This window comes from Chrysemys picta, chromosome 1, assembly GCF_011386835.1.
Source record: "Chrysemys picta bellii isolate R12L10 chromosome 1, ASM1138683v2, whole genome shotgun sequence".
Classification (NCBI taxonomy): domain Eukaryota; kingdom Metazoa; phylum Chordata; order Testudines; family Emydidae; genus Chrysemys; species Chrysemys picta.
Window position 1 is genome coordinate 349480137 of NC_088791.1, and position 25199 is coordinate 349505335.

General features: G+C 46.7%; 1 protein-coding gene across 1 annotated transcript; it reads left to right on the top strand.

Annotated features, from left to right (window-relative positions):
- The first annotated feature begins 11118 nt into the window (after positions 1-11118).
- LOC103307091 (olfactory receptor 51G2-like) lies at positions 11119-12054 on the top strand. The gene has a single exon (XM_024113652.3). It carries the CDS (start codon positions 11119-11121, stop codon positions 12052-12054), a length of 936 nt encoding a protein of 311 aa, XP_023969420.1.
- The last annotated feature ends 13145 nt before the right edge of the window (positions 12055-25199 follow it).

The following is a 25199-nucleotide window of genomic DNA, read 5'->3' on the forward strand; positions in this document are numbered from 1 at the left end:
AGGGTCAGTTCATCACTCGTCTCCAGGGATGGACACACGGGAGACAAAAAACACAGGCACCTATTCCACAGCCTGGATCCTCTACCCCTGAGGCCCCTCCCTGTGCCCTATCTCCAGGCTGGAAGCCAGAGCCAGGCTGTGGTACGAGCTGCCAGAGAGCCAGAGCCACTGTGAGGAGCCCCAGGCCAACCACATTTTAGGCCCCTCCCCCAGGATGTACAACCCAGGGAAAGTGGAGAGTCCAGAGTTCCCCACAGCAACCTGTGCTCCTGGGGCAGCTTTTACCATGGCCCGACTCTGGCCTGGCTGGGAGGTGGAGCATCGGGGGAAGTGGAGGAGCAGGGGACAGGGCTTAATGGGAAGAGATGGGGTAGGGGGCGGGGCTTCAGGAGAAAAGGATGAATAGGGATGTGGGAAGTTTGAACCAATGCTGGCCCCAGCTAGCAGAGCGGTGGGGGGCTCCTGAGTAAAGGAGGAGGATGGGGCTGTAGGGTAGGAGACCTTGTGTTTTGGAGAAGACTGAATGAATGTGACCCCACGGAGGGGGCTCCTTTTTTAAGTATCCCAGGCTGAGAGTTAGTCATTGCAAGTACCTTAGAGGGAAGGGCAGGGCACCTGCAGGGCTACCACAGGCCCCAAGGGGACACTCTGGGGAGGCCCCTGTCCAGAGGGACTTGGCTAGACTGTGCCATGCTCTTGGAAGCCGTCACTATTGGGCAGAGGTCAGCCCAGCCCCCAGGCTGCTCTAAACTCCGCTGTGGCAGGGGGAGAACAGGCCAGAGAATCAAAACCCTGTAACTGGCTCCTGGCCATCCCCACTCTCTGCCGCACACGGGGGAGCTCTGCTGGCACAGCAGAGAATCCAGCCAGGCCTGTCACCGCTCAGATGTCTGGAAGGCTGGGCCTGTGCTCTGGGCACTGCTCTGTGACTCAAGACAGCTGGGTTCGATTCCCTGACATGTGTGACCATGGGCAAGCCATTGGCTGTCTCTGAGCCTCTGCACAGGTGGATAATAGCCCTGCCCTGCCTCACAGAGGTGGCAGGAGGATAAACACTTTCCAGGTGCTCAGATACTCTGAGATCAGGGCTATGTCAAGGTTCCACAGAGCAAAACCTCTAACATTTCTCTATAAAAGGCCCCTTACCACAGCCTTCTGTGACAGCTGGCTTCTGGGAAGCCCTGAGACTCCAGCACCTTGGTGTCTGTGGCAGATGTGCGGGTGCTTGGGGGTGATAGAGAGGGATAGTATTGGATTTCTGAGGGGATCGTTGGAGTATCATAGAGAGGCCGAGCGTTTCAGCACAGGCACCAAAATGGTGTTTGCAGCCATTGAGGTTGAATGGGTCTAACTGATAAGATATGTAGCAGTGGTCACTGGGGCATCATCTTAGACGTCTGGCTGGGAGAATGCAGTCTCAGGGAAAAGGTCAGCTTCATAGAATCATAGAATATCAGGGTTGGAAGGTCCAACCCCCTGCTCAAAGCACGACCAATCCCCAACTAAATCAAGTTGGCTCTTTACCATGGACACTGTTGAGCACTATGGTGACTGGGTCCAGTCTCACACGGGTTTTAGCAATGGCTGCTTCCACAAGAAAGGAGCAAACACATGGGAAGATGCTCTCAGAGACACCGGGAAACTAGGCTGGGTCCCAAGAGCTCATTGGTTTCCCAAGACAATGTAAGTTGGGCCAGTTCTGTTTCTCTGTCTCCAAAGCAAAGCCTGTCTAACTTAGCTTGTAGTGAGACGTGAGATAGATAAGTGTAGACATGTGACTGCTGCCTGCTATTTTATAACCATTTTCTCCAATGTTTTGCGCTGTTTGCTAATAAACCTACTAGTTTTAAGGAGGCTGGGGATGACTCTATAGATCTGGTCACAAGCACTCGAATGGAAAAGACTGAGGTGTCCAGTCAGATCTGCTTGGTGATAAGCATTTAGCATAGATGGAGTGTTGTTCACAGCTCGAAGAGTGGGGCAATTGTGAAACTCCCCCCAAGACAGGAAAGGACCTGGTTTAGAGGGTAAAGAGATAACTTAGAGAATTTTTCACTTGACCAGAGCTCAAAGAGCCGGGAAGCGATATATCCTAGTTTTATTGTGGCAGCCCTCTCACTTTCACAGGGCTCTGTCATTCTAGCCCCTAGCTTAGTGAGTTTCTTTTATCTCAGAGGACCCCCTCACTGGGGACACGTTAAGCACAGATCTGCTCCCCTTTATTCATACAATAAAGACAACAACAATAATAACAACATTTCACTATCCCCTGCATTTAGTACTACAGTGATTTGTAACCCAACACCAGCCAAAGCTGATCACTTTGAGCAACCCCAGGCTATTGCCTGGATATCTAGGCAGAGCAGGTGTGTTTATGTAAATACAGTTTGCTCCTGAAGTCTCTCCCTCTCCCAGCTAGCTGTCAGGGGAGAACTCACTCAGACCCTGCTTACAGAGGCTTATGCACTGGGTGATATGCTGGGGTCTCCTATGATAGCAGGGAACTAGAATCCTGGACCCAGGAGGTCCCTTCCAGGCCTATGTCCCTATGGGTCACATTAGCCCATTTTGAGTCACACTCGGAGCTCATGTGGAGTTGCTTGTTCACTGTGACCCTGCTCCTTGCCCTGGCTGATGGATTTGTCCCTGAATAGATCCAGGAGAAAGCATGACTCAGCGTTATCGTCTGGGAAAAGGAATTGTTCTTGGGTTCCTGTGTAGTGATGTCACAGAAATTTAATTCCCTGAGTTTCAGGTAATCTCAGCATGCTGAGCTTCCAGCTGCTCCCTCCCCAACCCATAGCCCCAGAGAGGAAGGATGGTTCAGGGGTTAAAGTGCTGGCCTGGGACTCAGAAGATCTGGCTTCAGTTCTAGGCTCTTCCACAGAGTTCTTCTGTGACCTTGGGCAACTCACTTAGTCCCTCCATGCCTCAGCAACATGTGTTTTAATACGGCTCAGTGTAGAGGTGTACTTCTAGGAGCAAGAGATGCTGGCCATCCTTACTGAATGCAGGACCCAATCCTGGGATGCAGTGACTCTGAAAAAGACTTGGGGGTCATAATCAGCTGAACATGTGCTCCCAGTGTGGTGCTATAGATGAAAAAGTGAGTGCAACCCGGGATGGACAAAGAGCGAGAATCTCGAGTAGGGGCAGAGGGGTTATTTTCCCTCTGTATTTGCCCCTGGTGTGAGCACTGCTGGAATCCTGTGTCCAGTTCTGGTGTCTACAGTTCAAGAAGGATGGTGATATATTAGAGAGGGGTCCAGAGAGCCCAGAGAATGATGAAAGTAGGGACGGCTCTAGGCACCAGTGCCCCAAGCATGTGCTTGGGGCAGCACTTTTGCAGGGGCGGCACTCCGGCCCTTTGGGGCAGCACTTGGGATCTGCCCAGGGGTGTTGTACTGATAAACATGTTACAGATTGCAAGGCACTCGGACGCTACAATAATTGGGGCCAGAGCTAAGTGCCATAGAGAGATTTCAGCTCTGTGTGCCCCATAGGGATGATTAGGGGCAGTGGGTGGAGAACCTGAACTCTTCCCAACACCCCTTGGTGATAAGTCCTGTCATTAGCACAGCCCCCTCTGACGTGGGAGTTCTGGGCCCCTCCTGCAGCTCGTCAGTAAGAGGGGGATCAGGATGTGATTTCAGAGCGTGAAGGATCTGGAGAGTGTTACCTGGCTGAGCAGAGCCCTGCTGGGCTGCCCCTCGATCTGATCCTGACCCCGACCGTCTCCATGAGCACTGAGAGCCACTCTAGTGTTCTAGATACCCTGCATCCAAATTTCCATCATTACCAAGTTTGGGGGGAGCTGGATCTGAGGGAGGGGGTTTGTTTGGGTCCAATATAGAGCTAGCAGCAGGCATTTGGAGCTGGGCTTGGGTCACACCCCTTTCTATTAAGAATGTACATGGCCTTGCTTACCCGGTGTGTGCATGTCTCATGCCTGAACAAGAGGAGGAGACCCTCTGAGCTGTACCTGAGGAATCTGTGACTCTGCAAGTCAGTCACTGTTCTGGCCGCCTGACCGTGGCATTACCCTGTTCCTTACAACAGAGGGCTCTGTAGCCCAGTGCAGAGGGAAACAGCGTCTCTGCCACCGATGGACTGTGTGACCAGAAATGTCCACTAACCAACCCTCAGTGCCTTCGTTTGTGAGTGCTCCGCTTCAGAGACGGCCAGCAGAACCAGCTCCTGGGATTTTATTGGGAGTCTTGCACTATTTCCTGTCTTTCTGAAAGTCCCACTTTCTGGGATCACGAGACTGCTTTAAAAAGTTTATTTATAAAAGTGAGTTGCAGAGAAGCTAGAAAACTTGAAGCAAGTGATCCCAGAGGCTGAGAAACCAAAGGCACCTGAAAATGAACCCCACATTAGTGTATTTTTAAATCTCGTGATTTTTAAACCAATCTCATGATTTTTTGGGGGGGGGGGGGTGACTCAGACTTGTTTAATGGATCTTGGTGACACTGTGTACCGAGTTCAGAAGATATGAAAATCAACTAGCAAATGACACAAAAATTAACAGGAATCTTTTTTTTAAGTACAGTAGAAGCGGTCAGCCTGCCAAACAATGAGTGGGGCCACTGGAAGATTGAGGGGTTAAAGGAGCACTCAAGGAAGATGAGGCTGTTGCAGGGAGGCTAAATGGATTCTTTGCATCAGTCTTCACTGCAAATGAGCCATTCTTTTTAGGTGACAAATCTGAGGAACTGTCTCACACTGAGGTGTGAGTAGAGGAGGTTTTGGAAAAAAACTGATCAATTAAACAGTAATAAGTCACCAGGACCAGATGGAAGCGTTCTGATAGAACTCAGATATCAAATGATCAAATCAGACTACTAACTTTGGTATGTAACCTATGGCTTAAATCAGCCTCTGTATCAGGTGACTGGCACACAGCTAATGTGATGCTGATGTTTAAAACAGGCTTCAGAGGGAATCCAGGCCAGTACCAGTCAAATTGGTTGAAACAATAGTAAAGACCAGAATGATGAGACACAAAGTTGAACACAGTTTGTTGGGGAAGAATCAACACAGCTTTTCAAAGGGAAATCGCGCCTCACCCATCTCTTAGAATTCTTTAAAGGGGTCAACCAACATGTGTCATATGGTGATCGGGGTGGTGCCTCGGGCAGAAGGGGCGGGGCTGGGGTCAGCCTCCCCCAGCCAGCCCTTCGGTGCTGCCTGGCCTGTGCCGCTCGGGGCTCTGGCAGCGATTTAAAGGGCCTGGGGCTACTATGGCAGCGGGGGCTGGGAGACCCAGGTCCTTTTAAATTGCTGGGCCCTGGGGCAGCTCATGGGGTAAGAAGCAAGGTCCTCTCCGAAATCGGTAACTGGCTAAAAGTTACGAAAGAAAGGGTAGCAGTAAATGGTCAGTTTTCAGAAGGGAGAGAGGTAAATAGTGGTGTCCCCCAGGGGTCTGTATTGGGACCAGTGCTGTTCAACATAGCGATAAATGATCTGGAAAAAGGGTTAAACAGAGAGATGCCAAATGTACAGATGATACAAAACTACTCAATATACATAAGTACAAAGCAGATTATGAAGAGTTACAAAGAGACCTCACAAAATGGGTTAAGTGGGCAACAAAATGTCACATGAAATTCAGTACTGAGAAGTGCAAATAAGGCGCATTGGAAAACATAAACCCAACTATACATATAAAATGATGGGAATTAAATTACCTGTTACCACTCAAGAGAGAGATCTTGGAGTCATTGTGAATAGTTCTCTGAAAACATGCACTCAATGTGCTGCAGCCTGCATTTTGAATACCGATCTCAGTTCCTGTCGCCCCATCACATAAAAGATACATTTGAATTTGAAGAACTACAGAGAAGGGCGACAAAAATGTTTAGGGGTATGGAACCACTTCTATATGAAGAGAGATTAAAAAGATTGGGATTATTCAGCTTGGAAAAGAGACGAGTCAGGGGGAAATGATAGAGGTGTATAGAATCATGAGTAATGTGGAGGAAGTCTATAAGGAAGTGTTATTTACCCCTTCATTACAGCCAGGGGTCACCCATGAAATTAAGAGGCAGCAGGTTTAAAACAAAAAAGAAAGTATTTTTTCACACAATGTACAGTCAACCTGTGGAACTCACTGCCAAAGGATGTTGTGAAGCCCAAAAGTATAACTAGTCCAAAAAAGAACTAAATGAGTTTTTAATAGCAAGGATGGTCAGGAATGCAGCCCCATGCTCTGGGTATCTCTAAACCTCGGACTGCTAGAAGCTGGGAGCAGACGACAGGAGATGGATAACTCGATAATTGACCTGTTTTGTTCATTCCCTCTGAAGTATCTGCATGGGCCATTGTCAGAAGACAGGACACTAGTCTAGATGGACAAGATGTGTCCATTCTTATGTTCATAAATTGTTCCACTGATGGATGTGCGGCTGCAGACAGGCCATTTCCAGGGGCCCCCTCTGTTATAGAGCTGATGTAGCCACCCTAGCAGATGTCCAGGGGCTGCTCAGTGTGAGAGGCTGATGGGGGGCGAGTGCTGCCACCTAGGGGTGTGGTCCTGTAGCACAAGGGACAGAGGCACATAGGTTGAGCTGGGCAGGAAAACAGAGAGGATTTTCCCCTCATGACAAATTTTGACACAAATTAAATGTTTCCTTTTTCTCCATTTTTTGGGTGAGTTTTCATAGAAAATGGATCATTTTTCTCTGAAAGCTCAGCTACCATGATGCTGCCCAGCTGCAGCTGCCTGGATCCCCAAGAGAAACTGGAGGCTTTTCATCTGCCTCTTCCTCATAACATTAATGAAGATTGGAGTGACTGAATCTATGGCTGCACTCTGGGTATGGAAAGGTTGAAACCTCCTGCCCAGTCTATGTCTGGGGTATTGTGTTCATCAGCTACACTAACCAGCCCTCCCATCTCTGTGCAGCCCCCTCCACCCTGTACAATGCCCCTTCAGCAGATCCTATGGGCAGTGGCTGCTGTGACAGGCCCTGGTAGCACATCTCTGATGAACCTGTGCTAGCAGGGAGCTGGAGACAGTCCCAGAGCAGTTGTGGCGGCCCAGAGATTCTGAGTGGGGGGCCGAGCTACCGGTGGATCACTGAGATCTGTGCCTAACTTTGGGGATCCAGGGATCCTGTGGCCCCCTGTTTATTCCTCAGGGAGAAGTGAAGGGAATGATCCGAAGGAAATTTCCCTATAGGGAGCCTTGTGGAATCTCCCTTCCCTGGCCTACACGCTGGGTTTGTAATGCAGGAAAGAGGGCTGCTGGGGAGAAATCTGGTCCTATGTTATTATTATTAATTATTATTATTATTAATTTACTTATTTATTAATTTTATTATGGAAAGTGCACAGCTGTGACAGCATCATTGTTAAAACTCGGCCACCCCCAAGGTAGCCCTGTGACTAGAAGCCCGTATTCCAGGAATAGAGCCTGCAGCAGGGCTGGCGCTGTGGTCCAGTTGAGCAGCATCACCCCACGTCCCCTGTGATTTGGCCTCCTGCAGTTTGCCATTGCCCCTGACAGGTGTTAAAGCTGGTGCACACTAAGCCAAGCAGCTGAGGTTCCCTGATGGCCAAGTGGCCCCCAAGGAAATGTGCAATCATACTTCATAAATACAGTTGCCTTCCTAGCTGAACAGATACTGTCTGCTGCCCTGCAACCTCTCCGATGACTCCTTGTCCTTTCGGGTGAAGACCTCTGGTGTCAGCGGCTCCCCGTCTAGCAGGAATTGGGTACGTTGGCAGGTTTCACTATCTTTAAAATGCAAAGTGAAGGGGAAAGGCTGCAAGCTGTTTCCATTGGCAGATGTTCTGTGCAGCAGCAGAGGACTCAGCTGGGCTGTCGGGGTGACTCAGTGATGGGGCTGGAGGACAGGCAGCACTAGGTAGCTTGGGAGCCCCTCCCCGACATTTGCCCATACTCCACGGTGGGCTGTTCAAGGTACACAGAAGTTTCACATTAAAAGAGACCTCAAAGTGTTAAAACCCCGATGCCTCAAGTCAGGATTTCTCAAGGAGTCCCATTTTTAGAAGTGCCGATCCTGCCAGGGGCTGAGCGACAGGAGACCACACAGAATATCAGTGACTAGTTCCCAAATCGCCTCAGGTTTATTTGCTCCTGGAAATTTTATCAGCAAATGCATTTTCAAAGTTTTTATTCTGTGGCTCGATTGTGAACGCAGGAATTCAGAGCTGTGTTGTTCTGTGGTAACAGGTCAGATGAGGCATATTTCTGTTTCCTGACTGGCTGAGGGCTTCAGCATTTCTGCCCTCTAGATACCCTTCACAGTTACAGGGCTACCTACATGTCTGCCCCCTCTCTGGTCTCTGAGTGCCAGATATCAGACCTCATACCCTGCCCTCTCCTGGGGTGGAATCCCGTGACCCTCCCACAATCAGACTGGGCCCTGGGCTACTGCACACTGCTGGTCGACTGTGCTTGCCGAGCAGGTCTGAGTGGGTTCGGCACCTGTGGCACTTTCCTCTGGGAGTCTGTGACTAGTGGGAGACAAGTGACCAGCCAGACGTCTGGAACCAAACTACTGTTTAATCTGAACAGTAGGACTAAAGCCGAACAGCAGAGAATAAGAGAGTTTTCAAACAACCATCTTACCCTGTTTCTGACCCCAAGCCTTCCTACTCTGAGGGGGACCCAGGCAGGCCAAGGGCCTTGAGACTTCCCCAGCGGTGTCTGCGCCTGTCAGTCTGAAGAGATTCTCAGCATTGTGAACTCGGCAACGTGTCTGGACCCCAGAAACAGGCTCTTCCCAGCTTATAGTTCCAGTGTTGTCTCTCAACATCCCTGAAGTGCTGACTGAGAAATAGCTTAATTGAGCTGTTGCTTCCCTTCGTGTTTGTTTTCCAGCAGCCCGCTATTAAACTAAGATGAGCCGTACAGGTTTCTCCTCATATAGCCATAACATAAACATCCCAGTGGTAAACCTAATATAGCTCTACAGCAAACATCCTAAGAACTGGGTTTAACATACACATTCATTATGGCAGCTCAGCTCCTTGTCTGTCCCAGAATATACACAGTCACACAGAGAGAGAGAGAGAGAGAGAGAGCGAGAGAGAGAGCAATAAACTACTTACCTGTGGGAAATGACGTGGCATTTCCATGAATACTCATGCTTTTCACTTTGAAATCCACTTTTTGCAAACCTTCATCCTGCTTGAATAACAGGTACTGAGGTCACTGTGTACTAGAGAGTGAGAGCTCAGGGACTCAATATTATCTACACTGTATCCCAATACCACTCCGGATACAGGCCAGAGACTGACAGAATAGAACCTGAGGAGAACCAGTGAGTTATTAACCCAGGGACAGAGGTGCTACTAGACTTCTGTTTGCTGAGAAGGGACTGAATGAGGGCTGAAATGCACAATCTGTTCAGGTTGTGAAGAAATCCAGATGACAGATGCTACATTTTAAGCCGCTCTCTAACCTGAGAAATCATCTCTGAAAGTTCAGAGGGGAAAGAATGGTTTCACACATGAGTACTAAAGTACAGATGTGTAAATGTTATGCCAATACTTTTAATTGTAATACAAATATTACAAACCAGACTTTCATGATCTGAATGAATATCAAAAGCCAGCCGCAGAGTTGTTGGAATCTCTACAGGAAGGAGCAGTGGAAACTTTACTGCTTAATGTTTTTTTCTTTAGAAAGTATGTCAAAAGTATTCCAAATACTGTGTGCAATGGGTTTGTGCTATTAATTCTTTGTTAAGTGAACAGTTGTACGATACTGTCTATTGGTAACTGACCAGAAGTTGTTTCTAACTCTTATATTCAGGGTCGTGCATTCAATCACTCTGCAAGACTTCTACAAGACTTTCCAAAAAGTGCCCAGAGAACTGAACGGTTGGTCTGTGTTTAAGCAAATACAGGAGCTGAAAGGGGAGTGTAATGGTGGTTGTATGTAATTTATGCCATCTTCTCTTACAGGAGCATGGCCCAAGTATATGCATAGTCAACTGGATATTAGTGTAAACCTAGTGTTTGCATATTCACCCATTTGTGACACCATCCCCTCCTCCGCCAGCTGAAGTAACTGTCTGTGTTAACTTGTAACTTACCAAAAAATATCTACAGACATATGCCTGGGGAGAGGATGCAGGTCCTGTGAGGATGACGGGAAGGTTGTAGGATGATCAAACTCTCTGGAGTCAGGGAACATTGGCCAGGCCAAGCACTTCAGCTTCCCATGGTGGGATTCCTGGGGGTCAGAGTGTATTAATGGGAGCTTTAGTTAGGGGAAAGTTAATCGAGCCCAGTTCTGATCAAAATTGCACATGGAAATCTGGAGTGACGTGGTTGAAGTCAATTTTATTGAATTAAGAACCTGGACCTAAGAATTTATCCCATGTACTGCAAACAGGCAGTGGAATAATTTGAACTCTCAGGAGTGGAGCAAATAAAGAATATACATATAATGAGGCAATGAAACACATTTATAAATAGCTTCAGTGCAGGACAGATAAATGCAATGACTGTTTTCACCATGCACTTGCCATATGTTTATACACCCGTCATGGTACAATGGGCAACACTCAGAAGTGGAGGGCCAGAAAGGGTGTCTGTGTGAAGGTCACAATTGTAAAATCACTCAGTGCTCATGTAGCCTGTGGAACTCCCAGCAACAAGATATCAAAGGGGCCAAGAGCTTAGCAGGATTCAAAGAGGGATGGGATGTTTATATGGGTAACCAGAAAATCCAATTAAACAAGTGAGGATTTTTAAAAAAAGAGTCTTGGAAGGGCTCTACATTTCCTTGATTCACACAACAAAATATGTCTAACTAGTGAGTGTCAGGGGGAAATTTTCCCTAGGAGCAGGTTATTCATAGATGCCTATTGCAGGGCTTCTTCCACCTTCCACTGCAGCATCTGGAACTGGCCACTGGATAGTGGGCTAGATGGACTACAGGTCTGATCTAGTCTGGCAGTGCCTATCTTCCTATCTTTGGATCCAAGGATATGTTTTTGCTGATCTTCATTGAGCTCCTGGGAGTCTCTAGACTTGCACTGAGAGTAGAAAGATGTCTCGCTAAATATCATCTGGTCTCCTGTTCTTTCTCCTTTCAGGAAGGAAAGTTCAAAAGTCCCCGGATCTGCCCAGTACATTATGTCAACTGTCAATGACACCAACTTCAACTCTGTAGTGTTCCTTCTCACCGGGATACCTGGGCAGGAAGACGTCTACCTGTGGATCTCTATCCCCATCTGCTTAATGTATGTTATTTCGATAGTAGGAAATTCAGTCATTCTGTTCATTATAAAAACAGATCCAAGCCTCCATGAGCCCATGTACATTTTGATTTCCATGTTGGCCATCACAGACCTTGGCTTATCGCTATCCACCATGCCGACGATACTGGGCATATACTTGTTCAACTCTAGGGAGATCAGCCTCGATGCCTGTTTTGCCCAGCTCTTCTTCATCCACTCGTTTGCAAAATTTGAATCCTCCGTGCTGTTGTTGATGGCCTTTGACCGCTTCATCGCAATCTCTAACCCACTGAGATATGCTGCCATCTTAATTCCACCGAGAATAGCCAAAATGGGACTGGTGTTAGTTCTCAGAGTGGTGGCCACTTCAATCCCATACCCCTTTCTCCTGAAACGGTTCCGATTCTGTCGAGACAATATCCTCTCCCATTCCTACTGCCTCCACCAGGATGCCATGAAGCTGGCTTGTGCGGATATCACAGTCAACTACATCTATGGGTTGTCTGATGAACTCTTAACGATGGGGTTGGACTCACTGCTCATCTTCCTCTCTTATGTGATGATACTCAAAACAGTGCTGAGCATCGCGTCCCACGAGGAGTGCCTGAGGGCCCTGAACACCTGCGTCTCCCACCTCTGCGCCATCCTGCTTTTCTATACACCAGACATCGGCCTGGCTATGATACACCGATTTGGTAACAGCTCTTCTCACTTGCTTCAAATAGTCCTGGGCTATTTCTACCTGCTGGTCCCACCCATGATCAATCCAATCGTGTACAGTGTGAAAAGCAAACACCTTCGTGAGAGGATAATCAGGGCATTTGTCAAGTGAAATGTCAGTTCATCACCCGTCTCCAGGGATAGTCACATGGGAGACAAAAAACACAGGCACCTATTCAATCCTGGATCCTCTTCCCCTGAGGCCCCTCCCTCTGCCCTATCTCCAGGCTGGAAGCCAGAGCCAGGCTGTGGTATGAGCTGCCCAGAGAGCCAGAGCCACTGTGAGGAGCCCCAGACCCTCCACATTTTAGGCCCCTCCCCCAGGATGTACAACTCAGGGAAAGTGGAGAGTCCAGAGTTCCCCACAGCAACCTGTGCTCCTGGGGCAGCTCTTACCATGGCCCGACTCTGGCCTGGCTGGGAGGTGGAGCATCGGGGGAAGTGGAGGAGCAGGGGGCAGGGCTTAGTGGGAAGAGATGGGGTAGGGGGCGGGGCTTCAGGGGAAAAAGAGGAATAGGGATGTGGGAAGTTTGAACCAATGCTGGGCCCTGCTGGCAGGGTGGTGGGGGGCTCCTGAGTAAAGGAGGAGGATGGGGCTGTAGGGTAGGAGACCTTGTGTTTTGGAGAAGACTGAATGAATGTGACCCCACGGAGGGAGCTCCTTTTTTAAGTATCCCAGGCTGAGAGTTAGTCATTGCAAGTACCTTAGAGGGAAGGGCAGGGTACCTGCAGGACTACCTCAGGCCCCAAGGGGACACTCTGTGGTGGCCCATGTCCACAGGGATTTGGCTAGACTGTGCCATGCTCTTGGAAGCCGTCACTAATGGGCAGAGGTCAGCCCAGCCCCCAGGCTGCTCTAAACTCCGCTGTGGCAGGGGGAGAACAGGCCAGCGAATCAAACCACTGTAACTGGCTTCTTGCCATCCCCACTCTCTGCCACACACGGGGGAGCTCTGCTGGCACAGCAGAGAATCCAGCCAGGTCTGTCACCGCTCAGATCGATGGAAGGCTGGTCCTGTGGTCTGGGCATGGCTCTGCGACTCAAGACATCTGGGTTTGATTCCCTGACATGTGTGACCATGGGCAAGCCATTGGCTGTCTCTGAGCCTCTGCTAGGTAGATAATAGCCCTGCCCTGCCTCACAGAGGTGGCGAGAGGATACATACATACAAGGTGCTCAGATACTCTGAGACTCTAAAATCAGGGCTATGTCAGGGTTCCACAGAGCAGCACCTCTGACATTGGTCTATAAAAGGCTTCTTATCACAGCCTCCTGTGACAGCTGGTTTCTGGTACGCTGTCATACTCCAGCACCTTGGTGTCTAAGGCAGCAATCTGAGGGGACAGGTGAGCTTCACACCTAGGCCCTGAAACATGGACACGGCTGAGCACTATGGTGACTGGGCCCAGGCTCACACAGGTTTCAGCAAAGGCTGCTTCCACAAGAAAGTAGCAAACAGATGGGAACATGCTCTCAGAGACACAGGGAAACTAGGCTGGGTCCCAAGAGCTCCTTGGATTCCCAAAAGAATGTAAGTTGGGCCCGTTCTGTTTCTTTATCTCCAGAGCAAAGCCTGTCTAACTTAGCTTGTAGTGATTCGTGAGATAGATGATTGTAGACATTTGACAGCTACCTGGTATTTTAAAACCATTTTCTTGAATGCTTTATGATATTTGCCAATAAAACTACTTCTTTTAAGGAGGCTGGGGGTGACTGTATAGCTCTGGTCACAAACACCTGAAGGGAATGGACTGAGGTGTCCAGTTGGACCTGCTTGGTGATAAACATTTTATATAGATGGGGTGTTGTTCCCAGCTCGAAGAGTGGGACAATTGTGAGATTCCCCTCAAGACAGGAAAGGACCTGGTTTGGAGGGTAAAGAGACCATATATCCTGATTTTACTGTGACAATCCAGATTCTTCTTTGCCTGCGTCTATCCTTGTTGAGTGCTTGTCAGAATTCAGAGGAGCAACTTGTTCAAGTTGGATCCAACATAATGATCCACTCAAGACAATGATTCATAGAGTCATAGAATTTAAGGCCAGAAAGAGCCATTAGATCATCTAGTCCAGAGGTTCTCAAACTGGGGGGTGGGCCCACCTGGGGTGTGCGGAATGTATTCCATTGTCGGGGGCATGAGAAGCTTTAGGGGAAAAAACAGACTGTGCACATTTTACCCACAAAAGTGAATAATTAGCAAAGCTGATTTCTTCAGACACATCCAGTCCTCAGGTGGCGCTGTGCATTTGACTCTAGGGGGTGCTGTGTATTTTGACGGATTGCTATTAAGTTTGCACAGTATGATACAATGCTGTTGCCATCTGTATGTGAATCTGTTTGCTACGGCGCGGTGTGCACATTACATTGTAAGCAGGGACCACAATCGCAGTTTTGTTTTGCTCTTATTACAAGTGGATCGCTGGATCATTCATGCAACAGAAAGAAAAGCACAACTGATTCAAGTGAAGCCCTGCCCCCCGCATGTATCAGTATATGTATTCGTGTGGTGGGGGGCGTCTACTCTTACAGAAACAAAGAAGTGGGAGCGCGAACAAGAAGTTTGAGAATCACCGATCTACTCTGACCTCCTCTTTATCACAGGCTGCAGAATTTCACCCATTTGCCCCTGTATTGAACCCAATGACCTTGTTTGACTAACTCATAACCTGTGTTCATCTAAAGCGTATCTTCCAGGAAGGCATCCAGTCTTGGTTTGGAGATAGCAGGAGAATCCACCACCTCCCTTGGGAGTTTGTTCCGGCGGTTAGTCACCCTTACTGTTAAAAATGTATACCTCATGTCCAAATTTAGTTTGTCTGGTTTCAGTTTCAGGCCATTGGCTCTTATTATACCTTTCCATGCTTGATAAAAGATCCTGTTAGTAGCTGGTATTTTGTCCCTGTGAAGGTGCTTGTACACTGTTATCAAGTCTGCTCTCAGCCTTACTTTTAATAAGCTAAGCATATTCAGTTCTTGACGTCTCCACTGTCAGGCATTTTCTCCAGCTCTTCAGTCATTTTTGTGGCTCTTTTCTGCACCCACTCCAATTTTTCAATCTAGGCACCGGACCTGGATGCAGTATTCCAGCATTGGTCTCACCAATGTCATATACAAACGTGAGATCACTTCCCTAGTTCTAGTCCTTACATGCCTGTTTATACAGCCAAGAGTATGCTGGAAACGAGAGAGGAGAAGAAAGACATGGGTGTATTTGTCATCCCAGGATGACTGTGAGTCACGGATGTGATGCGGCTGTGAACAAGGCGCATGAGGTCCTAGAATGTGTTAGGCAAGATAGGGAATTATTAATATCACTATACAAGGCACTGGTGAGACCTCCTCTGGCAAACTGTGTAAAATTCTGGTCTCTCCTATGCTAGAAAGAAGAATTCATGCTGGAACAGGTGCAAAGATGGGCTGCTAGGATGGTCAGGGCAATGGAGGGCCTGGCTTATGAGGAGACTGAAGGAGCTTGGCTGGTTTAGCCCATCACAAGGCAGGCTGAGCACAGATCGGATTGCTCTATAAATACATCAGGGGAGTAAAAACCAAGTGGGGAGAGGAGCTCCAAAAGCTAAAGGTCAGTGATGGCACAAGAACAAATGGGGACAAGCTGGCCAGGAGCAAACTGAGGCTGGAAAGGAGAAGGAGGTTTTTGACCATCCGAGCAGGGAGGTTCCGGAACAGCCGCCCAACAGCAGCCGTGTGGGGCAAACAAGCCAGCTGGTTTTAACATGGAGCTTGACAGGTGCATGAACCAGGCAATATGCCAGGGTCATCTGCAATAGCAGGGAACTGGGCTCATGGATGGACTTCCAGACCTATTTCCCTATGGGTCACATTCACCCATTTTCACAGAATCATAGAATCATAGGACTAGAAGGGACCTTGAGAGGTCATCAAATCCAGTCCGCTGCACTCATGGCAGGACCAAGCACCATCTAGTCCATCCCTGACAAGTGTTTGTCTAACCTGCTCTTAAAAAGCTCCAATGATGGAGATTCCACAACCTTCCTAAGCAATTTATTCCAGTGGTTGACCACCCCGACAGTTAGGAAGTATTTCCTAATGTCCAACCTAAACCTCCCTTGCTGCAATTTAAGCCCATTGGTTCTTGTCCTATCATCACAGGTTAAGGAGAACAATTTTTCACCCTCCTCCTTGTAAAACCTTTTAGGTACTTCCAAACTGTTATGTCCCCTCTCAGTCTTCTCTTTTCCAGACTAAACAAACCCAGTTCTTTCAATCTTCCCTGATAGGTCATGTTTTGTAAATCTTTAATAATTTTTGTTGCTCTTCTCTGGACTTTTTCCAATTTGTCCACATCTTTCCTGAAATGTGGCGCCCAGAACTGGACACCATACTCCAGTTTAGGCCTAATCAGCACAGAGTAGAGTGCAAGAATTAGTTCTCATGTCTTGCTTAAAACACTCCTACTAATACATCCCAGAATGATGTTTGTTTTTTTTGCAACAGTGTTACACTGTTGACTCATATTTAGCTCATGGTCCACTATGACCCCCAGATCCCTTTCCGCAGTACTCCTTCCTAGACAGTCATTTCCCATTCTGTATGTGTTCAACTGATTGTTCCTTCCTGAGTGGAGTACTTTGCTTTTGTCCTTATTGAATGCCATCCTATTTACCTCAGACCATTTCTCCAGTTTGTCCAGATCATTTTGAATTGTAATCCTATCTTCCAAAGCACTTGCAACCCCTCCCAGCTTAGTATCATCCACAAACTTTATAAGTGTACTTTCTATGCCATTGTCTAAATCATTGATGAAGATATTGAAAAGAACCAGACCCAGAACTGATCCCCGCGGAACCCCACTTGTTATGCTCTTCCAGCGTGACTGTGAACCATTGATAACTACTTTCTGGGAATGGTTATCCAACCAATTATGCACCCACATCTACCGCTTCCCCCCATCCACAAGGCATGTTACACTCTCAAAGAAAGCTATCAGGTTGGTTTGACATGATTTGTTCTTGAAAAATCCATAATTACTATTGCTTATCATCTTATTATCTTCTAGATGTTTGCAAATTGATTCCTTAATTATTTGCTCCATTATCTTACCTGGTGCAGAAGTTAAGCTGACTGGTCTGTAATTGCCTGGGTTGCCGTTATTTCCCTTTTTATAGATAGGCACTATATGTGCTCTTTTCCAGTCTTCTGGAATTTTTCCCGTCTTTCATGACTTTTCAAAGATAATCGCTAATGGCTCAGATATCTCCTCAGTCAGTTCCTTGAGTATTCTAGGATGCATTTCATCAGGCCGTGGCAACTTGAAAACACCTAACTTGTTTAAGTAATTTTAAACTTGTTCTTACTCTATTTTAGCTTCTGAACCTACCCCATTTTCAGTGGCATTCACTATGTTAGGCATCCAAACACCACCAACCTTCTTGGTGAAAACCAAAACAAAGTCGTTAAGCACCTCTGCCATTTCCACATTTTCTGTTATTGTTTTTCCCTCTTCATTGAGTAATGGGCCTACCCTGTCCTTGGTCTTCCTCTTGCTTCTAATGTATTCGTAGAATGTTTTCTTGTTACCTTTTATGTCTCTAGCTAGTTTGACCTCATTTTATGCCTTGGCCTTTCTAATTTTGCCCCTACATACAAGTGTTATTTGTTTAAATTCATACTTTGTAATTTGACCTTGTTTCCACTTTTTGTAGGACTCTGTTTTGATTTTTCAATCATTGAAGATCTCCTGGTTAAGCCAAAGTGATCTTTTGCCATATTTCCTATCTTTCCTGCACAATGGAATAGTTTGCTCTTGTGCCCTTAATAATGTCTCATTGAAAAACTGTCTCCAACTGTCTTCAATTGTTTTTCCTCTTAGACTTGCTTTCCATGGGATTTTACCTACCAACTCCCTGAGTTTGCTGAAGTTTGCCTTCTTCAAATCCATTGTCTTTATTTTGTTGTTCTCCCTCCTACCATTCCTTGGACTCATGAATTCTACCATTTCATGATCACTTTCCCCCAAGCTGCCTTCCACTTTCAAATTCTCAGCCAGTTCCTCCCTATATGTCAAAATCAAGTCTAGAACAGCCTCTCCCTAGTAGCTTTCTCCACTTCTTATTTACAATGTCACCTGAAAGTGAGAGCAAGTGTTCTCCGGCATTGCAAGGTATTTACGTGCCCGATATGCTAAACATTCATATGTCCCTTCATGCTTCAGTCCCCATTCCAGAGGACATGCTTCCATGCTGAATTACATTTCTGACTGAACTCCTTAGGGGAGAATTGCATGTCTCCTGCTCTGTTTTACCTGCATTTTGCCATATATTTCATGTTATAGCAATCTCGGATGATGACCCAGCACGTTTTTCAATTTAAGAACACTTTCACTGCAGATTTGACAAAATGCAAAGAAGGTACCAATGTGAGATAGCTACAACACTCGACCCCAGGTTTAAGAATCTGAAGTGCCTTCCAACGTCTGAGAGGGATGAGGTGTGAAGCATGCTTTCAGAAGTCTTAAAAGAGCAACACTCTGATGTGGAAACTAGAGAACCTGAACCATCAAAAAAGAAAATCAACCTTCTGCTGGTAGCATCTGACTCAGATGATGAAAATGAACATGTGTCGGTCCGCACTGCTTTGAATTGTTATTGAGCAGAAACCGTCATCAGCATGGAAACATGTCCTTTGGAATAGAATCATAGAAGATTAGGGTTGGAAGAGACCTCAGGTGGTCATCTAGTCCAACCCCCTGCTCAAAGGCATGGTGGGAGAAGCATGAAAGGATACATTAATCTTTAATACAGCTGGCATATAAATATCTTGCAACACCTTGACTACAAAAATGCCATGCAAACACCTGTTTTCACTTTAAGGTGACATTGTAAACAAGAAACAGGCAGCATTATCTCCCATAAATGTAAACAAACTTGTTTGTCTGAGTGACTGGCTGAACAAGAAGTAGGACTGAGTGGACTTGTAAAACTCTAAAGTTTTACACTGTTTTATTTTTGAGTGCAGTTATTTTTTCTATATAATTCTATATTAGGTGAATTGTAAAATTAAGTGAACTAAAATACTATTTCCTTTGTGTCTTTTTTACAGTGCACATGTTTATAATAAAAATAAATATAAAGTGAGTACTGTAAACTTTGTATTCTGTGTTGTAATTGAAATCAATATGTTTGAAATTTTTCAGAGGGGCAGCCGTGTTAATCTGGTTCAGCAAAAACAATGAGGAGTCCTGTGGCACCTTAAAGACTAACAAATTTATTTGGGCATAAGCTTTTGTGGGCTGGAACCACTTCTGACTACCATGGCTATCCCTCTGAAACTTGTCACCATGCAAGGTACTGAATTTAGCCATATGAATTGGAAATCCATCAGCTTCATGAAAAAACTCGCAAAGTGGGTTCCAGCCCACAAAAGCTTACCCCCAAATAAATGTGTTAGTCTTTAAGGTGCCACAGGACTCCTCGTTATATTTGAAAATGTAGAAAACATCCAAAAATATTTAAATAAATGGTATTCTATTATGGTTTAACAGCACAATTAATCACGATTAATTTTTTAATCGCTTCACAGCCCTATTTAAACTCCTCTTATTCTCCCATGTTACACTTTATTCCCATTGTTCGGATTAAACAGTGTTTTGGTTCAAGGAGGCTGGCTGGTCACTCATCTCACCACTAGTCACAGCCTCCCAGAGGGAAGAACGACAGGTGCTGAACCCACTCGGACCTGCTGGGCAAGCACAGTCAACCTGCAGTGTGCTGGAGCCCAGGGCACAGTCTGAGGGTGAGAGGATCATGGGATTCCATCCCATGAGAAGGAAGGGTAGAGGTCACCAAATGAAGTTAATAGGTAGCAAGTTTGAAACAAACAAAAGAAAGTACTTTTTCACACAATGAACAGTCAGCCTGTGGAACTCATTGCCAAAGGATGTTGTGAAGGCCAAAAGTATAACTGGTTCGAGAAAAAAAAATAGATAAGTTCCTGGAGGTTAAGTCCATCAGTGGTGATCAGCCAAGATGGGCAGAGACGTAGCTCCATGCTCTGGGTTTCTCTGAGCCTCTGACTGCGAGAAGCTGGGAGCAGACAACAGCAGATGGATCACTCGATAATTGCCCAGTTCTCTTCATTTCCTCTGAAGCGTCTGCACCGAACACTGTCAGAAGACAGGACACTGGGCTACATGGACAATTGGTCTGACCCAATATGGCCTTTGTTATGTTCTTCATTTGTGCCACTGATACATGAGCTGCTGCAGATAAGCCGTTTCCAGCGCCACCCTCTGTTATAGAGCTGGCGTAGCCACCCTAGCAGATGTCCAGGGGCTGCTCAGTGTGGGAGACCGATGTGGGGCGAGTGATGCCATGGAGGGGTGTGGTCCTGTAGCACCAGGCACAGAGGCTCATGGTTTCAGTTATAGCTGGGCTGGAAAACAGAGTTTTTTTCCCCATGAAAAATTGTGACCCAAACTGAAATGTTTCCTTTTCATCCATGTTTCGGGCTGAGTTTTCATAGAAAATGGATCACTTTTCTTCGTATGCTCAGCTGCCATGATGCTGCCCAGCTGCAGCTGCCTGGATCACCAAGAGAAACTGGAGGCTTTTCATCTGCCTCTGCCTCGTAACGTAAATGAAGGTTGCACTCACGGAGTCTATGGCTGCACTCTGGGTATGGAAAGGTTGAAACCTCCCTACCAGTCTATGGCTGGGGTATTGTGCCCATCAACTACTCTAACCAGCCCTCCCATCTCTGTGCAGCCCCCTCCACCCTGTACAACTCACCCTTCAGCAGATCCTACGGACAGTGGTTGCTTTGACAGGCCCTGGTAGCAAATCTCTGATGAGCCTGTGCTAGCAAGGAGCTGGAGAGGGCCCTAGAGAAGTTGTGGAGAACCAGAGGTTGGGGGTGGGGGGCCTAGGTACCAGTGAATCACTGAGATCTGTGGATAACTTTGGGAATCCAGGGATCCTGGGTTCCTCTTTTCATTCCTCAGGGAGAAGTGAAGGGACCTCCCCTCATGGAACGATCCAAGGCAAGTTTCCATGTAGGGAGCCTTGTGGAATCTCCCTTCCCTGGCCTGCACCCTCGGTTTGTAATGCAGGAAAGGGGGCTGCCGGGGAGAAATCTGGTCCTATATTATTATTATATTATATTTTATTTTATTTCAGCAAGACCACAGCTGTGATAGCATCATCGTTACCCTCAGTGACCCTCGAGGTAGCCCTGTGACTAATCAGAACAATAGGAACAATGATGACAAGCCCGGATTCCAAAAATAGAGCCTGTAGCAGGGCTTGAGCTACAGTCCACTTGGGCAGCATCACCACACATCCCTGTGATTTGGCCTCGTGCAGTTTGCCATTGGTCGTGACGCGGGTTAAAGCTAGTGTACACTAAGCCAAGCAGCTGAGGTTCCCTGATGGCCAAGTGGCCCCCAAGGGAATGTGCAGGCATGCTTCATAAAGACAGTTGCCTCCCTATCTGAACAGATACTGTCTGCTGCCTGCACTACCTCTCGGATGGCTCCTTGTCCTTTAGGGTGAAGACCTCTGGTGTCAGTGACTCCCCTTCTAGCAGGAACTGAGTACGTTGGCAGGTTTCAGTATCTTTAAAATGCAAAGTGAAGGGGAAAGGCTGCAAGCTGTTTCCTTTTGCAGATGCTTTGTGCAGCGGCAGAGGACTCAGCTGGACTGTCAGTGTGACTCAGTGACGGGGCTGGAGGACAGGCAGCGCTAGGTAACTTGGGAACCCCTCCCCTACATCTGCCCATGCTTCATGGTGGGTTGTTCAAACTACACAGAAACCTGACATTCAAAGCGAGCTCAGAGTGTTAAAACCCTGATGTCCTGAGTCAGGATTTCTCAAGGGCTCCCATTTCTAGAGGTGAGCTCAATTGTGAACACAGGAATTCAGAGCTGTGTTGCTCTCTGGTAACAGGTCCAATAGGGAATATTTCTGTTTCCTGACTGGCTGAGGGCTCCAGAATTTCTGCCCTGTAGATACCAGGGCTACTGGCATCTCTACCCCCATCTGGTCTCTGAGTGCCAGAGGTCAGGCCTTGTAGCCTTCCCTCTCATGGGGTGGAGTCCCGCGATCCTCCCACCCTCAGACTGGGCTCTGGGCTACAGCACAGTGTGAGTCGAATGTGCTCGCTGAGCAGGTCTGAGTGGGTTCGGCTCCTGTGTGTCTTCCCTTTGGGAGTCCGTGAATAGTGGTGAGACGAGTGACCAGCCAGCCTTCTTGAACAAAATACTGTTTAATCTGAACAGTCGGAATAAAGAGTAACATGGGAGAATAATCATTTACAAAGTACGGAACTACAACCTAGATGAAGCTACTATAAGGTGGGTACATAACTGGCTGGAAAACCATTCCCAGAGCGTAGTTATCAATGGTTCACAGTCAGGATGGAAAGGCATAACGAGCGGGGTTCCGCAGGGATCAGTTCTAGGTTTTGTTCAATATCTTCATCAGCGATTTAGTTGATGGCATAGAGAGGACACTTATAAAGTTTACTGATTATACCAAGCTGGGAGGGGTTGCAAATGCTTTGGAGGATAGGATTATAATTCAAAATGATCCAGACAAACTGGAGAAATGGTCTGAGGTAAATAGGATGAAATTCAATAAGTGTTTAGGAAATGACTGCCTAGGAAGGAGTACTGTAAAAAGGGATTTGGGGGTCATAGTGGACCACAAGCTAAATATGAGTTAACAGTGTAACACTATTGCAAAAAAAAAAAACAAACCCATCCTTCTGGGATGTATTAGCAGGAGTGTTGAAAGCAAGACATGAGAAGTAATTCTTGCGCTCTACTCCGTGCTGATTAGGCCTCAAATGGAGTATTGTGTCCAGTTCTGGGCACCACTGTTCAGGAAAGATTTGGATAAAACTGGAAAAATTCCAGGGGAGAGCAACAAAAATGATTACAGTTCTAGAAAACATGACCTATGAGGAAAAATTGAAAGAACTGGGTTTGTTTAGTCTGGAAAGAGAAGACAGAGACGGGACATACCATGAGTGCAGGGCACTGGACTTGATGACCTCTTGAGGATCCTTCCAGACCTATGCTTCTATGATTCTATGAATAAGAGGGTTTTCAAACAACAGTCTGTACATGTCTCTGACCCCAAGCCTTCCCATTCTGACAGGGACCCAGGCAAGCCAAGGTCCTTCAGACTTCCCCAGTGCTGTCTGTGCTTCTCTGAAGAGCTTCTCAGCAACAAGTGCCCCATCTCTGGACAGACTCCCAGCACTGGCAAAACAAGCTGTGTAACGAGGCTGGAGCCCGGAAATAGGCTCTTCGCAGCTTGTAGCTCCAGTGTTGTCTCTGAGCTTCCCTGAAGTGGTTACTGAGAGATGACTACTTTCCTGTGGGAAATGAAGTTCCATTTCCATGAGTACTCATGCATTTGACTTTGAAATCCACTTCCTGCAAACCCTCATCGTGCCTGAATAACAGGTGCTGGGGTTACTATGTACTAGAGAGTGAGAGCTCCGGGAATGAATATTTTCTATACTGATCCCAATGCCTGTTACCAGCTACAGACTGACAGAACAGAACCTGAGGAGAACCAGTCAGCTACTAACCCAGGGACAGGGGACCTACTAGACTTTCGTTTGCTGACAAGTGACTGGACTGAGGTCTGAGATGCTGGGATCTTTTCAGGTTCCAAAGAAATCCAGATGACAGAGGCTACATTTTAAGTCCCACTCTAACCTGAGAAATCATCTCTGAAAGATGAGGCAAAATAATGGGTTCGCATCTGTGCACTAGAGTACAAATGTGTAAATGATATGCCAGAACTTTTCATTGTAATACAAATATTACAAACTAAACTTTCATGAATTGCTTGGATATCAAAAGCCAGCAGCAGAAGTCCTGGAATCTCTTCCGGAGGGAGCAGTGGTAACTTTACTTCTTAAAGGCTTTTGCTTTAGAAAGTATTTCAGAAGTACTCAAAATACTGTGTGCAATGGGTTTTGGCTATTAACTCTTTGTTCAGTGAACAGTATGATACTGTATCCTGGTAACTGACTAAAAGCTGTTTCGAAAATTTACATTCAGGGTCATGCATTCAATAAATCTTCAATACATGTGCAAGATTTACCAAAAAGTCTTAAGAGAACAGAAGCGCTGGTCTGTGTTTCAGCAAAGAGAAGAGCTGAGGTTCAGCAAAGGGGAGTGGTAGAGTGGATGATGTATATAATTTTCGCCCATCACCTGTTACGTGAGCATGGTTGTAGTAACTTGCACACTCAACTGTATATTAGTGAAAATATGCTGTTTGCACTATTCACCCATTTCTGACACTAACCCCTCCCCTGCCCAGCTGTAGTAATTGTCTCTGTTAGCTTGTAAATTGCCAAATATCTACAGACACTTCCATGGGGAGAGGATACAGGTCCTGTGAGGTCCTGTGAGGATGAAGAGAAGCCGGTAGAATGACCGAACTCTCTAGATTCAGTCAACTCTGGGCAGGCAAAGCACTTCAGCTTCTCTTGGAGGGATTCCTGGGTGTCAGAGTGTATCACCGGGAGCATTTGGTAAGGGAAACTTAATAGAGCCTGGTTCTGATCAAATTTACACATGTAAATCTGGAGTGACGCTGTTGAAGTCAATTTTATAACTCTCAGGAGTGGAGAAAATAAGTATCTATCTATCTATATATCTAATGAGGCAATGAAACATGTTTATAAATAGCTTCAATGGGGGAAAGATAAATGCAATGACCGTTTTCACCATGCTCTTGCAATGTGATTACCCACATGTCATGATACTGTGGGCCAAACTCAGAAGTGGAGGGCTAGAAAGGTGTGGGAAGGTCACAACTGTAAAATCACACAGTGCTCAAGTAGTCTGTGGAACTCCCAGCCACAAGGTATCCAGAGTGCAAGCGCTTAGCAGGATTCAAAGAGGGCCTGGATGTTTATATGGGTAACCAGAAAATCCAGTTACAGTAATGAGGATATTTTTGAAAAAGTCTTGAAGGGCTGTAAAGCTTCCCGATTTACAGCACAAAATACATCTAACTAGTGGGTGTCAGGGGGAAACTTTCCCTAGGAGCAGGTTATCTCATAGGTGCCCATCTTCCTATCGGTGATGTAAATCCAAGACTAGGTTTTTGCTCATCTTCCTTGAGCTCCTGGGAGTCTCTAGACTTGCACTGAGAGCAGAAAGTTGTCTTGTTAAATATCAGCTCATCTCCTTTTCTTTCTCCTTTCAGGAAGGAGAATTCTGAACTCCTGGGACCTGCCCAGTACATT

Excerpts from the sequence above, each read along its gene's own strand:
- LOC103307091 (XM_024113652.3), top strand. The coding sequence starts at position 11,119 with ATGTCAACTGTCAATGACACCAACTTCAACTCTGTAGTGTTCCTTCTC.